The 22,676-nt window shown below is 40.9% G+C and overlaps 1 protein-coding gene across 7 annotated transcripts in view; it reads right to left on the reverse strand.

The window, feature by feature from the left end:
* The window catches only part of MYCBP2 (MYC binding protein 2), a 354,939-nt gene that overhangs the window by 247,075 nt on the left and 85,188 nt on the right, over window positions 1-22,676 (reverse strand). For all 7 annotated transcript variants that reach the window (XM_074989094.1, XM_074989085.1, XM_074989075.1 and 4 more), the window contains exons 12-16: window positions 17,317-17,521; window positions 10,320-10,484; window positions 9,500-9,658; window positions 2,802-3,006; window positions 2,074-2,219 (exon numbers count right to left, since the gene is read on the reverse strand). In XM_074989094.1, coding sequence (XP_074845195.1) covers window positions 2,074-2,219; window positions 2,802-3,006; window positions 9,500-9,658; window positions 10,320-10,484; window positions 17,317-17,521 — 880 coding nt within the window. The remainder of the gene's footprint in view (window positions 1-2,073; window positions 2,220-2,801; window positions 3,007-9,499; window positions 9,659-10,319; window positions 10,485-17,316; window positions 17,522-22,676) is intronic.

Genomic DNA, 22,676 nt, shown 5'->3' on the forward strand with positions numbered 1-22,676 from the left:
ATGCTATGTGGCACCTCCTGCTTGTAGCATAGGTAAGAGAGATGGAGGCAGGATTGGAAAGGCTGCTGTTGCAGTCTACACTTCTGTGCTGGATAGTAAATGCCAAGGGACCAGAGCATAGCCCAAAAGTATTTGGGAGAATGAAGGGACTTGCCCATTTTCTCACTGAACAGTTTGTGTGCCACTCTTTCCAGGGGAGTGGATTTCTGCAAGTGCTGGCAAGGTTGCTAGGCTGGTGCACTGTCTACCAGAGAGGTGCAGAAACGCAATCTTCACAAAACTTGAGGGTTTACTGTATAATTCTCAAAACTGGGTCCTAGTCTAAGTCACTTAAGGGCCAAGATCCTAGTGCAAGATTCTAGCCACACTCTTTGTTCAGAATCTTTAACACAAGCTCAGACAAAAAAAGTCTGTGGCCTAAGTGAACAAGGCACGGCACATAGTAAAATAAGCCTTTGCTTGTGTAACTGGGCATTAAGCGAGAGCTGATGCAGTATAAAACTTGGGTGCAAAAGCAATAATTAGGACTTATCTTGAATTATACGTTCATAACTCAAGAGGGGCCTGGAAGTCTGCTCTCCAGTTGAGGAAGAGATGTCTTCCTCACCCTAAGCTCAGGAAAAGGGCTAACATATCAGCATGAGTGATGATGCCTACCCATCAAAAATGCCAATCGGAGCCCAGAAAGGGGGTAGTATTTACAATTATGCCAATATATGCATTGCTCCTTCATGGAGTACTTTCGTAATCTTTTAGACTACTGACTTATTGTACTCATTATGCCTTGCTGCTAGCATCAGTCTAGGGGTTGGGGAACTCCTCCCACCCCACCATTTCCCTCCACCCTTTGGCACTCTATATAATTCATTGTAATCAGCTGTTTGACAGTTTTCACTGAGCATAACAAGCGAAGTGACACTCCACAAGCTGTGTGTAATAAAGGCCTTGTGCTTGAATCTACATGGCACCAAACATCTGTTCCTTCAGCCTCCCAATTATTAGCTCCAAGCTGTATTAAGTTCTGAACACCCACCTGAATTAAGCACAGTAAAATAAGGAAGTTGAGACTAGCAAAATCAGCCTGATAAAATTAGGTAAATTCAATATTAGAAACATTTTTTGTCAGAAGTTATGGCCCTAAATTTTGTATTCAGTAAGTTATTTTAGGTTTTTTAATTTATTTATTCTTTCTGGTTTCAGCTCAACTATTAGTTTAGTTAGACACAGTCACACTTTCTCCCACAAGCTTATTATTTTTATATTTCTGCCACCTACCACTTTCTCCAAAAATTTTGGGAGGACAAATTTTTCAGTATTGGGACTTACAACCCAACTTTTCACGTACAACCCTGCTGTACAAATTTCCAACAAGACACCTTCACTACTCTGTTCTAGAGCTAATACAGAGGGAGAGGGTCAAGCTTCATGATACTGGCTGTCCAGAAATTCCACAGGACTAAGTAATCTTTTCTGTACTATTTGTAAAGTGCTCTAAAATGTAAATACCCTCTTTGAAAATTTAAGTTTAAGGAAGGAAGGAAGGAATCTAAAAATCAATAAATGTCTGGGTTCCACAGTTAAAAGAAAAGCACGTGAGGTATTTTTTATTATGACAGTATCATCATCAGGGAAACCAAAAGTTGAATGTAGGTATTAAACCAGTACCCTCATGTTAATGGTGAACTGAGATCAAATGTTAAATCTGGTCACCCCCTTTACCACAATAGCAAGGAAAAAAACATTTAAGCAGTAATTTATTTACTCATTGTTTAAAAAAAAATACTGCTGCACTAAAACTGTCATTAGAGAACATGGTTTCGCAGCGTTACTGCAAATGAAGATCAATGAAATTCTATGAAATGAAGGTTTAAAATTCTATAAATGTAAAATCAAAATACATAAAAAAGTGACATGATCGTGCCCATTTCTTGATTAACTGCTATCCTTCCATTAGTTACATTAATACATATGGGGATGATTAAAAAGAAAATCCAAAATTAATTCGAAAGGGAAGCTGATTGTATTGTGTCATCAAGTTTTACTATGTCTGTTTCCAAGTTTCATCTCACTTACCTAGTAGAAGATCTAAAGGTATCATCTCTTTCACAGCATCAAGAATCCCTCTTTGTCTTGCCTCTTGACCATCCAGCTCTCTAGCACAAGCTTTGCAACAACCACATGCAGCACAGCCAGACTCACCAGAGCCACAGCCACAGATTCTACAGAACACAAAGTTTTATCTACAATTTAACAAAATAAGCAATACTACATAAAAATGTGTATAAACTACACATAAAATAGAACAGGTTGGACTAAAAGCAGTTACAGATGGCCTAGGTTTATTTGGTCCTGCCTATGGGCATAAGACTGGATCTGATAACCCCTTGAGGTTCTTCCTAGCCCCACATTTCTACAATTTTACAATAAACCATTTATCTTCCACTTTATTTTTTCAAAGGTTACATCCAAAGCCAGGAATTCCCTACCTTAGATAGCAGCATTCAATGTCATTAGGCATACCAAAATAAAGTTTGTTTATACTCAACACACTTTCCACTTGTTTTTCTGTGTATTATTTTGAACAAATGTAAGAAATATTTTAAGCCACGTTACTATTAATATATTTATATATCACAAAAGTTAAATATATTTTTGACTTTCAAAATAGATGAGCAATATTTTCTTTATAGTGATAATTAAAATTCAAGTCTGAAGTAACGTCTATTTTCATTATATTCTGTATACATTTAACTTATTCCGCACGCTGTATGAAAGATGCTTACATCAACATATTTACTTACCCTCCAGGTACCCTGTCTGGACGCCCACTACTAACACAGCTCGCACCATATCCTGTGCAGTCCCCACACACAGTGCATACCATGCACTGCTCCAGCTTCCATTTGTGCATGCCTGGAGGACACATCATGGACTTCTCATCTTTTTCATCCAATTCTTCTTCCAAGTCTTCATCCATTGCTGTTGCCATGTTCTCAATTCCAAAACCTATTTAAGAGGATATTGAAACACTTCAAAAATTCACATTGGTTATGTTAAGATATATAGTGTCATAAGGAAAAAGTGTTAAAACAATGGCAAATCAGATTAAAACTGGACCTTTTCATACATACAAACTAACAAGTGTTGTAAAGTTAGAGCCAGACTTTCAACCACTTGGTTTGGCATAAATGACCTTGGTAAGATGAGTATGTTACCCCACCACATATAAAATTCCTCAGAAAATTTGATCTACAACTGTTTAATGATTCCCTAGTAGCACAGCATGTGCAAAAAACAAACAAACCGCACGGAAAAGAATCACAAAACATTTTTTTCCTTTTGTTTTTATTTCTAATTTGTTAGTTCTTGTTTTCTTTTTGTACTCAATTGCATTTTGATATATTTGTAACATATAGTATGTATTTTAATATATTTTACTTAAATATACATAGATCACATCAAAAACGTTAAAAGAATGTCAAAATTTCAAAGTCAAAAATTGAGAAATACTAAAATTAAAGAAGCCCGTGTAAACTTAATCTGGCCATTTTGTGCACATGAGTTAGGACAGAGTTTTCCAAAAAATTATCAAATGTCATTTTTTCCACAGATCTCCGTTCTCATTCAGTAAGAAGAGTCCCCATCTAATCTCTCTCCTTTTAGTTTGTGCTTTTCCCAACCAGTCCCCCTGCTGTCCTTGTCCAATTCCCACAACAGCTTCCAATAGCAGCCTCCTTCATCCGACTCCTTTCCCAACCAGCCCCAGGGCCACACACACCTTGACTTAGCTGTTCATATGATTTGTCTTCACCCTTCCACGTGTCACAGTCCCCGCTTCTGACCCTATGGTTCCTTGTTACAATCTATTCCTACACTCCAGCCCAACATCTCAACCTTTCGGATTTAAGTCACAACACTTCCTCCTTGTTATCCAGGTACACAGAGTACCGACTCTCTCCCCCTTCTCTCAGCTCCTATGCCTGAATCAACAGTACACAAGATCAACCATGGCAGGGAACATCCTGCTTAGTCCCAGGATAGATTAAATCTTTGGTGAACTTTAGTGCCAAACTAACAAGTCGACCCCATTGAAAAATAGATACTCCCATTACAATCCCTGACTCTCCTGGGAGATATATATATATATATATATATATATATATATATATATATATATATATATAGTTTTATAATTATATAATGTATTTCTTGAAAATAAACTCTTCAAATATAGGACTCACTCTAAAGCTTTGCTTCACTGATCTGTCCAGCATATGGCAATGACAATAAAACTCTGTCTTTGCTGGCACAGAGATAATTTTAAACAACTTATAAGTAACATCCATGATAATCTAAAATCTAACAGTGATCACTAAGTATGTTAATTACAGGTAGAAATGCCATATTAAAGGCATCTAATAACTGCGAGTGGCATAAAGTGAAATATATCAAAATAGTGTAGTTCCAAAGTGTTTTTACTGAAAATGTTCTAAAAATGAAAGTTCTGAAGAGAGGAAGGCTAAGTGCAGGAAAAATATTCTATCTTTTTCAAGACTAGAGAAAAATTATACACACACCTGAAGGGGAAGTTGTTTAGGAAGATGATGATTAAGGATCAAATGAAGTTGAAAGAGAGAAAAATAAATAGTGGAGCACGAAAAGGAGATAACAAATAGTCAGAATGGAAGGTAAAAAGTGAAAGGTGGTTATAACAGGAGATGATACATGGGGACAGAAATTAGGTCTAATATGAAACAGGTCAGTAAACACTTTTTTTATTCTTAACTTTTTTAACAAATCACTTTACAGAAATTCCGCAGGACTAAGTAATCTTTTCTGTACTATTTGTAAAGTGCTCTAAAATGTGAACACCCTCTTTGAAAATTTAAGTTTAAGGAAGGAAGGAATCTAAAAATCAATAAATGTCTGGGTTCCACAGTTAAAAGAAAAGCATGTGAGTTATTTTTATTATGACAATATACAGGTTATCAAAGACAAAATGAAAACATCTGACATATTAGTTTAACTGAAAAAAATATCTGAATGTCAAGTATGTAGCAATATGACGAGAGTCAGGGACAGACAAGTTCAAAGTGCTATGCCTTCTTGGCACTCTAATACACAAATAAAGTTACTTACCTGTAATTAGAGATTCATCCATAAGTTTAGCATTTACATGTATGCCACCTTGGGTTAGGCACACGTGCCCAGAGCTGGAGCTTTTAAAAGTAATACTGGTCAGTGGTCCATGCATATGCAATGGCCACCAGAGTCTCCAGTTTCTTCTTTATCACAGATTTGTTGGCTCTCCAGCAGAGGGGAAAGGAAGTGGGTTTGGAATATAGATATGGAGCACCCATCACAAAGAGCCTCCACTTACGGGTAAGTAACTGTTTTCTTCTTCAAGTGATGGTCCTGACTACATTCCACTAAAGACACATGGGAGAATGCTGCAAGGAGACAATGGAATAGATGACCATTGTTCTGAATGATGCTTCTGTTGTAGAATCACGCACTAGAACATAATGTGTGGAGAATGGGTGTACCAATCTCCATGTCACCACCATGCATGTGACTGTGAGGGATATGTTGTAAAGTGCAGCTGTAGTTGCTGCTTGTGCTCTTACAGAAAGGGTTCATATCTCCTCAAGAATGGAGCATCACAATAACTGACAAGAAATGTAATGCATCCGGAAACCCAACTTGGAAATTCTCAGGGTCGAAATGACTTACTACTAAAAAGTCCAGGTTTCTGAAATGGTTTTGTCTGGTCAGGAAAAAAGGCCAAGGGCTGTGAATATTTTTCCTATTTACAAGCATGAAGCTTGGGGGGAAAAGGTAGATAAAGGCATGGGTAGGATTCTGAGGTAAGACATTAAGATATTTTCTTCTTTATGGCACATGGTGAAGGGGGCAAAGTCAGACTACATGATTCCCAGTTTGTCAACCTTCTTAGCCAATGAAATGGTGACAAAAAAGTAAGACATGGCAGGCATAACTCCACAGATTCGGGATGGGGTGGTGATCAACAAAGTCAGGAGGAGGCTACATCAGAATTGGGGAATTACAAGCTGAATAGAAGGGTATTGTCATAGAAGGCCTTTCCAGAATCCTATATTTAATAGGGGTGCATAAAAACTGAATGGCTCATCCACTGGCAGGAGAAAAGCACTAATGGTGACTGCATAAACATTAATGTAGCTAAGGGTAACTCCTGAGTCCTTCCAATAGAGGAAATATTCCAAGATTAGCAAGATGCCCACTATTTCCTGGGAAAAGACCAATTAGCTTGATTCTAGCACCTTGTGGAGAGTTTCCTGTTGCTTGAAAGGACCTCTCACTCTGCCAAATAACACCCCTGAGCTAATGAAAGCATCCATCCAAAGAGTAACCCATCAGTTGAAGGATGTGCTGGTTGGGGTGACTTAGCCACTCAGTGTGAGTGGGGGTGCTTCTACCTGCAAAACTGAAACTGAAGCTAGAATTGGAAAGGTCAGAAACAAGCGTATGGATTACTTGTGTATGTGTGTGTGGGGGGAGAGGGGGTAATGTGCACCCAGGTCTCCCATGATGTCTAGGTTCCTTGTGTCAGGCAGTTGCGCAAGCGGACAACTGAGCCAATGAGGTATGCGTCTGTTATGATTGTAACAGTGGGCAAGGACAGGAGGGCGATAATTCCTGTGCAGACTCAGCAGGTTCATCCGCCACAACAGTGAAGAGAGAACTTGTGGCTCTATGTGTAGTACAGTGTTCACCAGTTGGCGTATGGGGGAGCTGACCCTCTGAAGCCAGAACTGAGGTCACTGCAAGTGTAAGCATGCAAAGAGCTTGACATACATGCAGAGAGAAAAACAGATGCTAGCAAAAATCCAAAGGCTGGAGTTCAGCAAAGTGATTAGTTCTCTTACTGTCTGGAAACTTTACCATACAAAATATGCTGGGGTGCAAGTCACGTCAATGCAAGGTCCTATGACCTACAGTGATTGAATAGGTTGTAAGGTTGATTTTTCAACACTGACACTAACACCCCCAGGAGGAAAGGAGTTGAAGCTATTGGGATGTTGATTCCTGAGCCTCTTCCTTGGAACATCCTCTTATTAGCATTAGGAAGTAGGTCCACAGCTCCCCTCTGCAAAAGGAAGTCCACCTCTAAGTTCTAAGAGGACATGACATGGGCATTCCAAGCATGTGGACCACAGCACAGTGTAAGATGAAATCATCTCTAAGCTCTGTAGTGTAACCATCTCAGATAACATATAGGACCCAAATTTCCAATGTTACTGCTTCCCACATGGGCAGGTAGAGTTTGAGATGGACCCAGAAGCTGGTAGACAAGAGTGGCATTTGTCTGTGTATCGAGCAACTGACATCCAAGGACAACAAATTAATGTTTACTTGACAACTGGATGAACTGAGTAGATTACCAGCAGTAAATGTAGGCAGACATGTCCATGAACCTACGGCACATTTGAGAAGACTGGTAGGTATGTTAATAATACAGTTGAAAAACCCTGTAAGCTTGGGGAAGGTGGTAGAATTTCCCCTAGAGTGATGGTATGTAGACACCCAGAGACATTAGAGGGGCTCTACAATGATTTATGAAGCGTAGGGACTCATCTGTCTTCTGAGTGAAGAGAGATAACAAATGGGAGATCTTCTGTAGCATTTTGCATTTCTATGGGAAGCCTGAGGTGTGTAACCAGGAATTCCCCGCCCCCCGCCCCCCACCGCCATGTCAGTTCCCAACGAAAAGACAGTGGAAGTTGTATCTGGAGAATCCACTGCAGTCTGTAGCATCATCCTCACATGTAGCTTGTCTCCCTGCAGAACTGCATGGAATTAGCTCCAATCTTGTGAAGGTAGCTTGTCCGTGAACTTAGTCATGCCCAAAAAGTTAATAAAATCACAATGCGCCATCAGAGCTAAGTTATTTGAAATATGAAACTCAAGTCCCACAGAGAAGACTTTTTTTTGCCTATGAGGTCTAGTCTCTTAGCCTCTTTCAGATGATGTGGAACATGGCTATTACTTGGAATCCTCAGATGCCAAAGGGATGATCAATGAGTTCAGGGGAACATAAGAGAAGAGGAATTCTGGCTCTCTGGTGGGACATAATACCTCTTTTTTCAGCCTTCTTTAAAGAAAGTGCACACATGGCATAAGGTGGCAAATTTCCCCATTTACTGACAGGACCAGCCTTACTGGTACCAACTAGCATAAGATGTCAAGCAGCTGGCGTTAACTCTCCTCTAGTTCTGCGAATGGGATCACTATGGTGCTGGCTACTCTCCACAGGAATTAAAAGAAATGATGACAGTCAGCTGGTGGAGAAAAAAATACTGAAGAACTGGCTGCATCTGGAAAAGATGTGGGATGCTTCTCTGGATCCACTGGTGCTATGTAGGAACACATACTTGACAAAAGTTGTAGTGGAAACATGAAGGAGTCTTCCCAAACCAAGTGTGACCATTCACTGAGTGAACATTGGGGCTAGTAGCGCTAGTATGGCCAAACCAGTTGACCCTGTTGTTGTATACCCTGTGACTACAGTGCCAGATATCAAATCTGTGGGTCAGCCAAGGTGAGGAACTGTCTCAACCTCCCAGTTGTTGTTCTTTTGGAATAGGAGCATTATATCACATAGGACAAATGTACTATGTGATTCAGAAGAGTCAGAAATCCAGCCATATGGTGGTGCCACAGAAACCAAAGGCAGCAAGAACATTGCAAGAGAAGAGGTCCTTCAACTCAGTGATCAGATCTGAGTCAATGGATTGAAAGGAAACCACTCTTTGCTTGTTCACGGGTGATTCCCTGACCAAGATCTGATGACTGTTCCATGGCAGCCTCCAGAAAGTGTTCCCTGAGATGGCCAGTCCACTTCTCTTGAGCATTAGCAGTAAAGGAGACACAGATACTGCACCTGGCCATGACGTGTATTTCCCCCAAGCTGACTGAAAATTAGTTAGGGCAGGAAGCACAGGTTTTGATTCCCGGCAACTTTCGTATAATCCAGTACACAGGCCCAGAAGAAGTGGGGAGTTTGGCAGAAAGCATCTCCAAGGTGGCATCCCAAAGTGCTAAATCTGGTAGAAAAGGAAAAATTTGAACAAAAATACAATGCAAAACAAAATAAAAAAAATCTAGACTACAAAGAGTATTACAGATGTTTAGAAGAGTTTTAGAAAGTGCATCACATAGACAATAGGAGAGTAAAAGCTTCAACTTGGATGATGCAGTGGTGAAAAGGAACGAGAGATGCCAGTGGCCTGCTGCACCCTTGGTCAACTCAGGCAAAACAAGAAAGCAGTGCAGGGCATATGTGCAGACCACCAAACAGCACTACTTTCAAAAGTTCCAATTCCAGGCACACATATATAACTTTCAGCAGAATGCAACAGGAACCATCACTTGAAGAGTGTATTGTTGCTAACACAATTTGAAAAAGAAATTTAGCAAAGTTTTTTTTCGTGTTAATTTCCAACAAGAAGCAGCTTACCTTTTCCTCCCTGACTCATGGAACCTGTGTCTCGTCCACACTGTCCTTTATTATTCACACCAAATGTCCAAACCTCTCCATTCTTCATTAACACACATGTATGAGCTTTGCCCATAGCTACCTGAGTCACAAAATGGCCTTTCAAATCTGTTACTAAACCTGTGAGACACAAAATATAAACAGCATTTTCTCTTTCTGGATCACACATTCACTATATCTCAAGTACATCTAACTTTTTTTTTGGGGGGGGGGGAGGGGGCGGGAGCAGAGTAAGAGTGAGAATGATAGAACGCTGGAGTTACTAAAAAACGTATCTGGTCTGCACCGCATCTTATATTGACCTAGCTTTGTGGCTCAGAGGTATGAAAAATTCATACCTGACATATTTAGTTAAATTGGCCTAAACTTCAGTAAAGATCCACTAGGTCACTAGAGGAAGTCTTCTGTCAATCTAAGCTAACACCTTTCACGGGTGTGGTTTAACTACAGCTTTGGGGGGAAAAAACCTTATCACCAAAGTTATTGTCTACCCGACAGGCTTACACCAGTTGTTGTATAAACAAGGCCAGTGGTGGTGCGCTGGGGAAGAAAAAGTGGAAAACCATCACAATTAATCTTTCCAGAAAATAAAATAAATGCTCATAGTTTACATAAAGCATTTTATGCAGAACCATAATTAAATCGGAACAAAAATTTGTTTCATTTAAACTGACACGTTCTGATGTCAAATAAATTCAAACAAACATTTTGAAGACCTTTCCTCTTGTATTTAACTAGCTTTATTTGTCCTTTAAATAATGTCTCCCAAATAGCAACTTACTTGTGCTGTCAGAGTAAATGGCATCTTTTCCAAACATATAAAGTTCTCCATCTTTTGAAATGATGGAACTGCTCCCATTATTGCATGCTGTATAAACCACGATCTTTCCTTCCATTTTAATTATCTTTTTAGGCTTATAAGGTTTTGACTGCCGCCTGCTTTTTGCTTTAAAAGGAAAAAGTGAGGGTGAGAACAACATTTTCCCCCAGCTAAATTATAAACACTTATTTAATAATGCAGTATTTCCTAATATTATTCCAGCAAAAATCTGCTTGCCGATCCTCCCACTGACATTAGTAATTTCGTTGTTTTTTTTAAAACATACCATTAACTTTTTCATCCTTCTTAGAATGATAGGCAAGCAGAATTTGTGCCTATGTGGTCATATTTTCAAGACAACTCTACAAAGCTGCTTTTGCTGGTTATTTTACAGTGATGTTGTGGTATTGCCACCCTTACTTCTGCACTGCTGTTGGCAGCGACACTGCCTTCAGAGCTGAGAGCAGCTGCTAGCAAAGGGCCCATCTGAAGGTAGAACAGAAGCCAGCAGCAACAGACAAGTAAGGATGGCATGGTATAGTATTGTCACAATTACCTTCCTTCTTTACTGCTCTTGGCAATGCTGCCTTCCGAACTGGGTATCTGGCCAACAGTCATCACTCTCTGGTGCAGCAACATAATGGTGGCAATACCAAAGTCCCCCTAAAACAACATTGAGACATCCCTGCAACTCCCTTTTGGGTCAGGAACCAAAGTTTGAGAAATGCTGATTCCCCTCACCCCCAGGCCCCATGAATTCTTCATAGTACAGGGTAAAGGCAGACAACAGACCAAATTTCACCAGGGGGTGGGGGGCGAGGAGATTGCAGTCGATGACATGTTTTTCATGATCATGAATTTAACAGAACCTTAACAGTAAGTGATTCTAAATGAGCAATACTTGCTCAGAAACATTTTTGTTTGAAACTGCAAAGATGCATAAACAGATTAGAAGTTATTTGTACCATTGTAAATCTGAAGACAGGATTATTATTTAAAAATCTTGATTTAAAAGTTTTTAAATGATCCATAAATCTAACAAGTCAAGACCCGATCAAGTTCCCATTTAAGTGTCCTTAATATTCAATGGAAGCACAATATTAGCTTCCCTAATAGTTGTGGTAATTCTATCAATATTTTAGCTAAAATTGTGACACGATTAAGCATCATTGCATAACCTAGCAATAATTATATTATTGCTAAAATAATCTGTAATTGTTCAGAAAAGAGCAACTACAAATAAACTTCAAACATGCTATGTTTTACATCATAGACATCTACTAAATTTAAAAGCTTCCTCCAGACACTCAGAAAAAACAAGGTTGCAAACAGCACCTTCCTCTTAAATCTCTCAACTGTCTCTTAACTTCGAAAACATAGTTTTAGGGCTCCTTTCTGATGCCACCTGAACCAAAAGGGAAAATGTCTGGGATTCTTAATCCCACCAAATTCACTGCAGCATGAACACAGAAACCCTGAGAAGGGGCCAGGTGTCTCAGCCTGGCTCCAACCCAAGCCTGAACATCTACACCAAAATTTTCAGCCATACAGCCCAAGCCCTGAAAGCCCAAATCAACTGACCCAGGCTCTTAGACTTGCTGCCACAGTTTTCTTCTTACTGCAGTATGGAGGTACCCTTATTTGTGAACCAAGCACATCAGATATGAAGCCAAAGAAACAAACACATAACTTGGCAATGCCATTTTCAGTTACCATTAAGATGAGAACTTGCACTCCCATGAGATGCAGAAAATCTGAAAACAATCTGTATGCAAGCATACTTTATGTTTTGAAGAACTGCTATTTAAACACGAAGGGCTTCCCAATGTTGCGTAGAAGAGAGCTGATACTTCACTATAATACTGTATGATCCCTGGAATGCTACACAAGGATAAGCAATGTAGCAGACTCAGGAAAGCATTAAGTGATGCATTCATCTCATTGAGAAGTTCTAACCTGAAAGAATATCATGGAAATAACAGCCAAAAGTAACATTCTAAGACCTCTGAAGTACTCCATTCATGTCAGGGAGTGTCCCCTTCTCCCTCTCCACCCCCACCCCAGCCAGTGCTAACAAATGTCAATAAAATATCGAGCTCTCTGATTTTTTTCAGGTCCTCATTTCTGTCTCTGCATTCTTGGCACATGTTCCAAGAATGTCTGTTTAAACTCCCAATACAGAGGAACAGCTTTGCCAGATCTTGGCTCTCAAAGTTCCTTCCAGTTCTAGTATTCTTTGATGGAAAGTGGGGGGAACGGGGGCAGGAAGAGAGAGAGAGAGACCCCAAGGAAGGCAAGCCCTCCTAAACTTGGCTCACAGGAGGGGTCAAGGGTGGGGCAAAGACCCTGTTAGTGCCATATTAACTGTAGAAAAATCCTCTTCTGAGGTGATTTATATGTCCCTGTCCATGAGCCGTGGTGTCTGTGTGGTTGCCCTGCATCCTGACCAAACAGCCCTTAAGCTAAGCATTTAAAATTTATAATCTGCTTTACCAGCAGTGGTGACATATTTCCCTCACAAACCACATCAAAATTAGATAAATTGAAAAATATATTTACTGTGAAAATGGTGTTTAGATACACAAAATGGCCGCTGGAAAATGACAGTTAGAGAATGACAGTTGCAATTAATATTCGGCGGGCTATGAATATGTATGAAGTTATGGTTTGAAAGGTTTCAAACTGATTGGTTAATTTAGAATCCTTATCCATATGTAATAGTCAAATGCCCCTTTGATACATTGTGGCACTGAGGAGAACCTAGCAGGCAGAAGTTGTCAAACAGGTCCACCCAGGCTGCATATATTCAGGAGAGCAGCCCTGCTTGGGGCATTCCGGACCAGACCTTGGAGGAGAGCAGACAAAGAAGAAAGAAGACTACAGAGAAGGACTGAGCTAAGAGCTGGACTGAGCCTGTAGCCGAACATCGCTGGCGGAAGAGCCGAAGCTGACCTGCGTGTCAGTCATCGCTCGCTAGCCGCCGTGGGCCGACGAAGAACAAAAGAGTTCCAGCCAGAAGACCAAAAGAGCTCCAGTCTACAAAGAGCAAAAAATCACTAGTAAGGGTCCGGTTCTTTTATCCGGAGGGTTTGCCTGGCAGACTGCACCGCCTAAACAACGGTGCCCTGCACGGAAAAACCGCAGCAGCGACCCTGCCCTTCCAGTCACCAACCCTAGCTCAGGCCGGTGTCTGAAATATCACGGTCGTTCCTAAAAAACACAGGTGGTTTTTGTTAACCAAGCCGGTTTTTCCTCCTGGCTCTCTTTTTCTTCCTCCTTTACTATCTGACCTGACGCGGCTGCCGTACAAGTGTGCCGTGAGGGTCATAACTTCCTAGCTCGAAGAGAACTACAGGCCCAGCGCCTGGATTACAGAGCAGGAATAAGGAGGTATTTGTGGTCTGGGTTTAAAGTCAATATAAGTAATTTGGTGAGCAGTTAATGTAAGAATAGCTTTATATAGTTTTGTAACAGAGAGTGGATTGGGACTTCCCCAAGTCCATGATCTACGTCTTATATTTTGTACCCCTTGTCTCTGTGTAAAGGCACAGGAGGCCAATGCTATTGGTCTAGCCTAAAACTATTACATGCACACAGAAGGGTAGTTAGGCAAACTGCTTTATAATTATAATTCAGAGCTATAAGCTCCCCCCTATTTAGGAGGGTAGAGCGGTCAGGGATAACCCTATAAAGGGAAAACCCTGGTGTTCTTAGTAACCCTTTAAGGGTAATGAAGGTCTGCAATAAAGGGCTACCATAACAAGGTGGTCGAAATAGGCAGTACCATTTTTGAGGGGATAACCTTTAACTAGGAAAACCCCACCATTTGACTAAAGGGATAACCTCTCAGAAGGAAACCCCACATATACTGGGCTCTCCCCTGCTTGGCCAGCAGGGCAACCCACTTAACTAGAGAATTGACCTAGCTTAGTGCAGGCAAATTCTTATTCTAAGTAAGATCTGCTCCCCGCGGTAGTCAGCCAAGGGTTGAGCGACCTGGTGAACCTCAGGAAGATCCAGGAATAAATAAATACAATATTCAGCTCTGAAGTTAATCTTTCCATTTTACAGCACGCATCGAAGGCTGCACGGCCCATCCCGGAAGCGCAGTAAGTAGCTGAAGGGTTAGATAGCAGTGCTGTTATAGCAGTTACCTATTGTTTAAGGCTATAAACCAATTAGTATTCAAATCCTGTGCTTATTTCAGAAAAACAAGGGTCCACATATCTTGTGCTACTTAGCTTACCATAATCCATACTTTTGTGTTATAAAGTAAACCCTTTCTCCCTGTTTGAACCTGACACCTTGTCTGTATTTCTTCCTTGGGTAAACACACCGCAGCAGCGCAGTTCTCACACCCTGAAACCCCGTTGTGACTAGACCCACCGTAGACGGCGAGCAGGGTCGCGGGGTAAAATCCTGGGAGCATTGGAAAGGACTTAGTTTTAGTCCAGTCCATTGCTCTGGTGTGACTGACTTAGCCTAATCAATATTCAAATTTATTCTTACGTCACTCACATCCTCGATATTAACCTCCTGTGGTTGTGGCATGATCTGGATATACCCAGCCCATCTGCAGGTATGTGATCTGCTTATCCCTTTCTGCTCCTCCCCACCATGTAAGTCAGGTTTTGAAAGAGGCTTGTCTATCTGGAATCATCTGAGCCCTCCCCATTCCCTCACCTGAGATGAGGTCTGGGAATACCAGCACAAACTTGAGGGGCAGGGATCCCTAGAGCTCATCTTACCTGGGACAAGGGAGAGGGCTCAGATGACTCCAGACAGACGAGCCTCTTTCAAAATCTGACTTACACGATGGGGAGGAGCAGAAAGGGATAAGCAGATCACATACCTGCAGATGGGCTGGGCAGCTCCAGACCATGTCACAGACATAGGAAATAAATACGGCGCTAACACATACTCCTACTACATTATCTCCCAATCCACTTGTCATCCTATCCCCATAATCGCAGTACTAGTGTTCCCCTCCACTCCACATAATAGTAACTCTTAACTATCACTTGATACCAATGCCTCTTCCCCCATTTTTCTGTCCCTGATCAACCTCCCCTCCAGGCAAACACCTGCTGTATGTGCAGTTCATTTTCTTTAAAAAAAAACAAACAAAAAACAGATGTACAGTAAAACCTCGAAATACAAAGCCTCAAGTTGCATGTAACTCGCTTTAAGAAAAGTTAAGCACAACTTAAAGCTACTCTGTGGCCCCTTACTCCTGCCTTCCTCCAGCCACACGGCTGTCAGAGTAACAGCCCCACAGCTGGGGAAAGGGGCTTTTAGCTTGCCTAGCTATCCCCAGCTGCAGGCAGCTAAGCAAGCTAAAAGCCTTCAACATGCCTTCCCCCCGCAGTGCAGCTGTCAGCCTGGAGGGAGGAAGGGAGGAAGGGGCCACAGGAAGGAAGGGAGGAAGACAGGGAGAAGTAGCCAGGAAACCGACCAGCCGTCATGGGCTGTTCAGTTTCCTGGGCCCACAAGCAGAGGGGAGCTGGGAATCAAGTGCCAGCCAAGAGCTGGTCAGTTTCCTGGGTGCTGCAAGTGGCAGGGAGACAGCAAGCAGGCTGCCCCTGGTTCCCAGCTTCCCCCGACTCTGGGAGCCAGGAAACTGACCAGCCCAGGTGGGCTGGTCAGTTTCCCAGCTCCTGCAAGCCCAGGAGAGCCAGAAACCAGACTGCAGCCTGGTTCCCTCGCCCTTCCCACCTCCTGACTTGCTCAAAAATTCCAACTACACATGGATTGCAAGAACGAACCCTCCATGTAACTCAAGGGTTGACTGTAATACTTTCTGAATATTCTATTGTACTCTGATTTCACTTCCCCACATAAAAATACCCTTTCATAGAGACTAATTGTAGAAGTATTTCTGCTATTTTACTTCAGCTTTTTGCCTTTTCGACTACATTAACTTTAAGAAAACCTGCTTCCCCACTCCAATTTGCACAGGGGCTGTAACTTAATCAAATGGTTCTAATTTTGGACCCCTGACTCTAGTCCAAGGAGCTATGTGGTACAGTAAATTTCAAGACAACAGGATTGATTACATGAATTCTAGAGCACTTGAGATAAGTGAAACTTGAAAAACAGAAAAAACTTCTCTTGCTTACTTAGCTGTAGCACAGAGGTATGGCATCCTACTACAACCCTTATAATAGCACTATATTATGAATACTGGAAAACTAATCCAGAGTTAAGATAACCATTCCCAGCCAAAACAAACAACCGTAACTAGTTCAGTGGGAATATTAATAAAAAATGAGACTCTTAAGAGCATTCTAATACATCTTCTCTGTTCTAATACAATTCCAAATCAACACTCACACATCGTGCAGTGAACCTTCACTGCAATCTGTCTTGAGCTGAGGGTGTGATCCACAGTTCAAATAGACATACTCAAACTAGATCAGAGTGAGACAGTATTCTAAAAATAGCATAGCATGGGCAGCAGAGGAAACATCAAGAGGCAACACAGCTATAAACTTTCACGAGCACAGGAGGCATTGTCAGCACAGCTAGTCTATGCCATCATTCACTGCTGTCCATGCTATTCTAGCTAGACTGTTTGTTTTTAACTATTTTTAAATTGAGCTAGCACAAACAAGTGTGTATGAGCTGGGAATCACACTCGTAGGCCGGTGTTAAGGTTGTGTAGGAAGGGTTCCTTAATTCCGTATTTCCCTGTTTTCCACCATTTGTGTCAGACAACACCAACATGTTTGCTTCTGAACATAAAACTTACATTAGTTTCTGTGTTCAAACACTGAAACTTCCATTTACTTGTACATAATGTGCACAAGCATATTGATACAAAGTTTTTGTGGCGCTCTTGTAGGCTACCCATTTTTCCCCCTCACACCTTAAAGATGGATTAATATAGATGTTAGTGATATAGTTTACAAACAACAATTCTATATTAAGTGAATGATACTAGAGCAGGAAAACTTACTTGATTCACCATCTTCTCCTTTACTAGCAGAGCCTGTAAAGAATATACTTCCGTCCTCTGCAACAAGTAAGGCATGTGAACCATCATGTCCAACTGAGAATTGGATAATCTTTGGAGATTTTGTGATTGGCAGCTCAACCCATTTTCCTGCAGAAGGACCACCTTGTTTGATTCCAAGGCTTTGATATTTGCCAGTGTAATAAATCTGAAAGAAAAAGTTGTACCCAAAACTTAAAATGAAACAGTAATTGGAACTAATAAAAGCAAATTCAAAATGAAGGGGTTCAAGGATTTTTCTCCCATTTGAAACTTTCTACGGTCAATTTGTTAATAATGACCTTATAAAAGTTTTCTGCAAATGACAACCAAACAGGACTTATTTCCAGCTCTGACCTCTGCAAGGTGAAAGTGAGCACAACAGAAATAAGCATTTTTCCACACACACCCCTGCCAAGATATTTTGTGAAAATAGCTGTCTTCCTCTGCTTACTCAAAGAATTTTTGATAATTAAATTATGCATTAATGCACCCAAAACAAACATGAGAATTCGTTTGATTATAGGAGCAGATTGACAGAATGCATGGTTACAAAGCAAAAAGACGAAGGAAAACCATAAACAAAACATTTTCTTTAACTCATCAAGTTACTCAATAAGTCATTACATAATATACTTTTGTTATTTACTACCATGAGCTGATGCAAAGCACAAACTAAAGCACTGGTAAAAAAAGTTAAATTAAGAAGTGTCAGTATAATGACTGCTTTTAAAAATATCAAATTAAACATCACCCAATAACAAAAAGTCTCCTCCTTCCATTTACCAGACTGCCTTAAAAAGACAGATAAGAACTGCAATGCCAAATCTGATCCTAGTAGTCTCTGTGCAGCAGTAACCAGGAACAAGTTACAAGAGACCATACTGTGCACAACTATTAAATACTCGGCCTGCAAAGAAAGCAGTCTCTTAAAATTCATGAATTTATGTTATTGGCTTATGTCACAAAGCATGTAATTTTATTAAAAATATACCCTATGTATTCTTATCCATATCTGAATCTCTGAATAGTTTCCACACAATTATGTGTCACTTAAGCAGTCTGCCCTGGGATATATGCCCCCTTTTCGTCTCGAGAGACGGTGGTTAGCAGTGGTCTGTCCTGAGATACTCCTTGTATATCCCCCTGTGTTGTTCAGTCCCATAAGTTTGCCCTCTGAGGAGTATTTAGCAGAGGACTCCTTTCAAAGCCACCTTTTTCATGTTTCTACAGCTGCTCAAAACACCCCCCCAATGGCAGATATTCTGACTTTATTCTTAACACATGTCCAAATATTTCCATCTTCTTTTCTGGATATCTTTGGCATATCTTTGGTTGTTGAACTCTGATAAATCTTGGCATATGTTATGAACTCATCTCATTTATTGAACTAGCAAGTTTGAGGCATTTTGCTCTAGAAGGCATTTAGATGTCTGGCGAAAGCTTTAGTAGAATTCCACGTTTTATACCTATATACAATGACTGGTCATGTTGAGTCCAGATACACACTCTCCAAGAGATATTTAGGATTGTCCTGTGGCAGCACTGATGATATTGTTCAACTGCCTTCAAATGACGTTTGTATATTGTCCAAGTTCCATGTGTGTTGAATAGCGCTGGAATAACCATGTTGTCATCTGTGTACTGGAGCTCCATGATCAAGGTTGTGGAGGTCTTGCTTTTAGCCTTCAGTCTTCTGAGACTTAAAAGATTCCTATTCCTTCTATAAACAGACAATCTTCACACCAGCTGGAAGCTTGCCATCAATGAGGGAAAGGGTCATGGTGATGAAGATGCAGAACAGTGATGGGACAATGATGTAGCCTTGTTTGACCTTAAAGGGATCACTTTGGGATCCATTCTGACTCAATACTGTGGCAGTCCTGTTGTCGTGAAGCAGCCTCAAGATGCTAACCATTTTCTGGAACAGCTGATCTTTGAGGGTATTGTACACAGGGTGCTACAACTGACTGAGTCACACACTTTGGTTAGGTCAATTAAACTCCTGCATAGGCTTGGTTTTGACGATGATGTTTTTCTTGCAGTTGTCCAGCAGTGAAGATCATGTCCACTGTTACTCAGAATGGTCAGAAGCCACACTGGGATTCTAGGAGAATTTCTTCTGAGAATAGCAGAAATCCATTTGTAAAGGATTCAAGCTAAGATTTTCCCAGCCATTGCTGCAAGGGAGATGCCATGATAGTTTCCACAGTCTGACTTGTCGCCCCTCTTGAAGAGACTAGCAATCAGTGTGTCTCTGAACTCTCACAGCATTTGTTCACTATCCCAGATCTTGAGAATCAGGAGGTAGAGTTGTTTGTGGAGGTCTGACCCACCTTCTTTGAAGACTTTGGCATGGATTCCATCTAGTCCAATTGCTTTGTTGTACTTCATTACTGTGATGGCAGACATAACAGAGTTGGTAATTTCTTCAAACCAATTTCTTGTACCAGGTTTTATTCATCTACTCTTAGACAATGGATAAATTGGAGAACTGGGTCAAAAGAAATCTGATGTGGTTCAACAAGGAGAAATGTAGAGTCCTGTACTCAGGATGGAAGAATCCCAAGCATTGTTATAGGCTGCAGATCAACTGGCTAAGCAGCAGTACAGCGGAAAGGGACCTACGGATTATGGTGGATGAAAGACTGGATATGAGTATGAGTAAACAGTGTGCCCTTGTAGCCAAAAAGGCTAAAGGCTTATTGGGCTGCATCAGGAGGAGCATTTCGAGCAGATCTAGAGAAGTTGTTGCACTTTAGGGTCCTTTTGTCTATATTCTTTTATTTTGAAATCTACCTTCTTAACAGCACAAACAACAAGCAGTCAATAACTTAAAAACGAACAAACTTATTATGTAATGAGCTAGTGTGTGACCAGGGGAGCTTGTGAACAGGTGATTGCAAACATGAGGGTGTTAGTAACAGGTAATTCGATCATTAGAAACAGACAGCTAGGTGTGCGATTACCACGAAAACCGTATGGTGACTTGCCCGCCTGGTGTGAAGGTTGCAGATCTCTTGACGCATCTAGACAGACTCTTTTGTAGTGCTGGAGAGGAGTCAGTGGCTGCGGTTCAAGTAGGTATCAATAACATACGGAAGAGTAGGAGAGATGTCCTGGAAGCTAAATTTAGATTACTAGGAAAGAGACTGAAGTCCAGGACCAGTCTTGTGGCATTCTCAGAAATGCTCCCAGTTCCACGCGCAGGGCCAGGTAGGCAGGCAGAAATTCAGAGTCTCAACGTGTGGATGAGACAATGGTGTAGGGAGGAGCGGTTTAGATTTATTAGGAACTGGGGAAACTTTTGGGATAGGGGAAACCTATGCAGGAAGGATGGACTCCACCTAAACCAAAGTGGAACCAGACTGCTGACACTAAACATTGAAAAGATCATAGAGCAGTTTTTAACTAAATAATGGGGAAAGCTGATGGGTGCAGAGGTGCATGTGAGTCAGACAGAGGCTTCTCTTAGAGGAGAGTCTAGTGATAGAAATTTTCTAGGTTTTAGTGAGGAGGAGAGGGTGAAAGAGGATGAAGTATGGGCTGGATCAGAAGAGAAACAATCTCATGAAAAAGAATCAGGAAAGGGCAGGCAAATAGTGACAAGCTTTTAAAATGCTTGTACACAAATGCTAGAAGCCTAAATAACAAAGATGGGTGAACTAGAGTGCCTTGAATTAGAGGAGGATATTGATATAATAAGCAACACAGAAATTTGGTGGAATGAGGACAGTCAATGGGAGACAATCATACTGGGGATTAAAATACATCCAAAGGACAGAACAGGTCATGCAGGTGGGGATACATGAAAGAAAATGTAGAATCAAATGAAGTAAAAACTTGAATGAAATCAATAAGTTCCATAGCATCTCTATGGATCGAAATTCCTTGCTCTAATAAGAATATAGCAGTAGGGATATACTGTTGACCACCTGACCAGGACACTGAAAGTGACTATGAAATACTAAAGGAGATTAGGCAGGCAATCAAAATAAAAAGTGGAATAATATTACAGGATTTCAACTAGCCCCATAGTCACTGGGTACATGTCACCTCAGGACAAGATGCGCAGATAAAATTTCTCGATACCTTAAATGATTGCTTCTTGGAGCAACTAGTACAGGAACCCACAAGGGGAGAGGCAGTTCTTGATTTAGTTCTGAGTGGAGTGCAGGATCTGGTCCAAGAGGTAACTGTAACAAGACCACTTGGAAATAGTGACCATAATATAACATTTAACATTCCTGTGGTGGGAAGAATCTCTCAGCAATTCAATACTTAGGCATTTAATTTCTGAAAGGGGAACTTTGCAAAAATGAGAAGGTCAGTTAAACGAAAATTAAAAGGTACAGTGACTCAAGTAAAATCCCTGCAAGCTGCATGGAAACTTTTCAAAGGCACCATAATAGAGGCCCAATTGAAATGTATACCCCAAGTTAAAAAACATACTAACAGACCCAACAAAGACCCACTGTGGCTTAACAACCATGTAATAGAAGCGGTGAGAGATAAAAATGCATCTTTTTGGAAGTCAAATCCTAGTGAGGAAAATAGAAAAGCAGGTAAACACTGAAAATTAAATGTAAAAATGTGATAAGAAAAGCCAAAAAGGAGTTTGAAGAACAGGTATCCAAACACTCAAAAAGCAAAAACAAAGTGTTTTTGAAGTACCTCAGAAGCTGGAAGCCTGCTAAACAACCAGTTCTTCCCCAGATGATCGAGATACAAAACGGGCACTCAAAGATGACAAAGTCAGTGCAGAGAAATTCAATGAATTCTTGTCCTCAGTCATGAAGACGGAAGCAGTTAGGGAGACTCCCAAACCAGAGCCATCCTTTGTAGGTGACAAACCTGAGGTATTGTCTCAGACTGAGGTGTCATTAGAAGTGGTTTTGGAACTGATTGATAAACTTAACAAGTCATCGTGACCAGATGGCATTCACCCAAGAGTTCTGAAAGAACTTAGACGTGAAATTGCACAACCGTTAGCTGTGGTTTGTAACCTATCCTTTAATGCAGCTTCTTTATCCAATCACCAGAAAATAGCTAATGTAACACCCATATTGAAAAAAAGAGTTCTCGAGGCGATCCCTGCATTTATAGACCAGCAAGTCGAACATTGGTAGCGGGTAAATTAGTTGAAGTCATAGTCCAGAATAAAATTGTCAGAATAAAACTGATAAAAGAGGGAAGATCTTTTCATACACTGAGAACTGGTTAGAAGGCAGGAAACAGAGGGTAGGAATAAATGGTAAATTTTCACAAAGGAGAGGAGTAACTAGTGGTGTTCCCCATGGGTCAGTCCTAGGACCACATTCAAT

Source organism: Carettochelys insculpta, chromosome 1 (assembly GCF_033958435.1).
Source record: "Carettochelys insculpta isolate YL-2023 chromosome 1, ASM3395843v1, whole genome shotgun sequence".
NCBI lineage: Eukaryota > Metazoa > Chordata > Testudines > Carettochelyidae > Carettochelys > Carettochelys insculpta.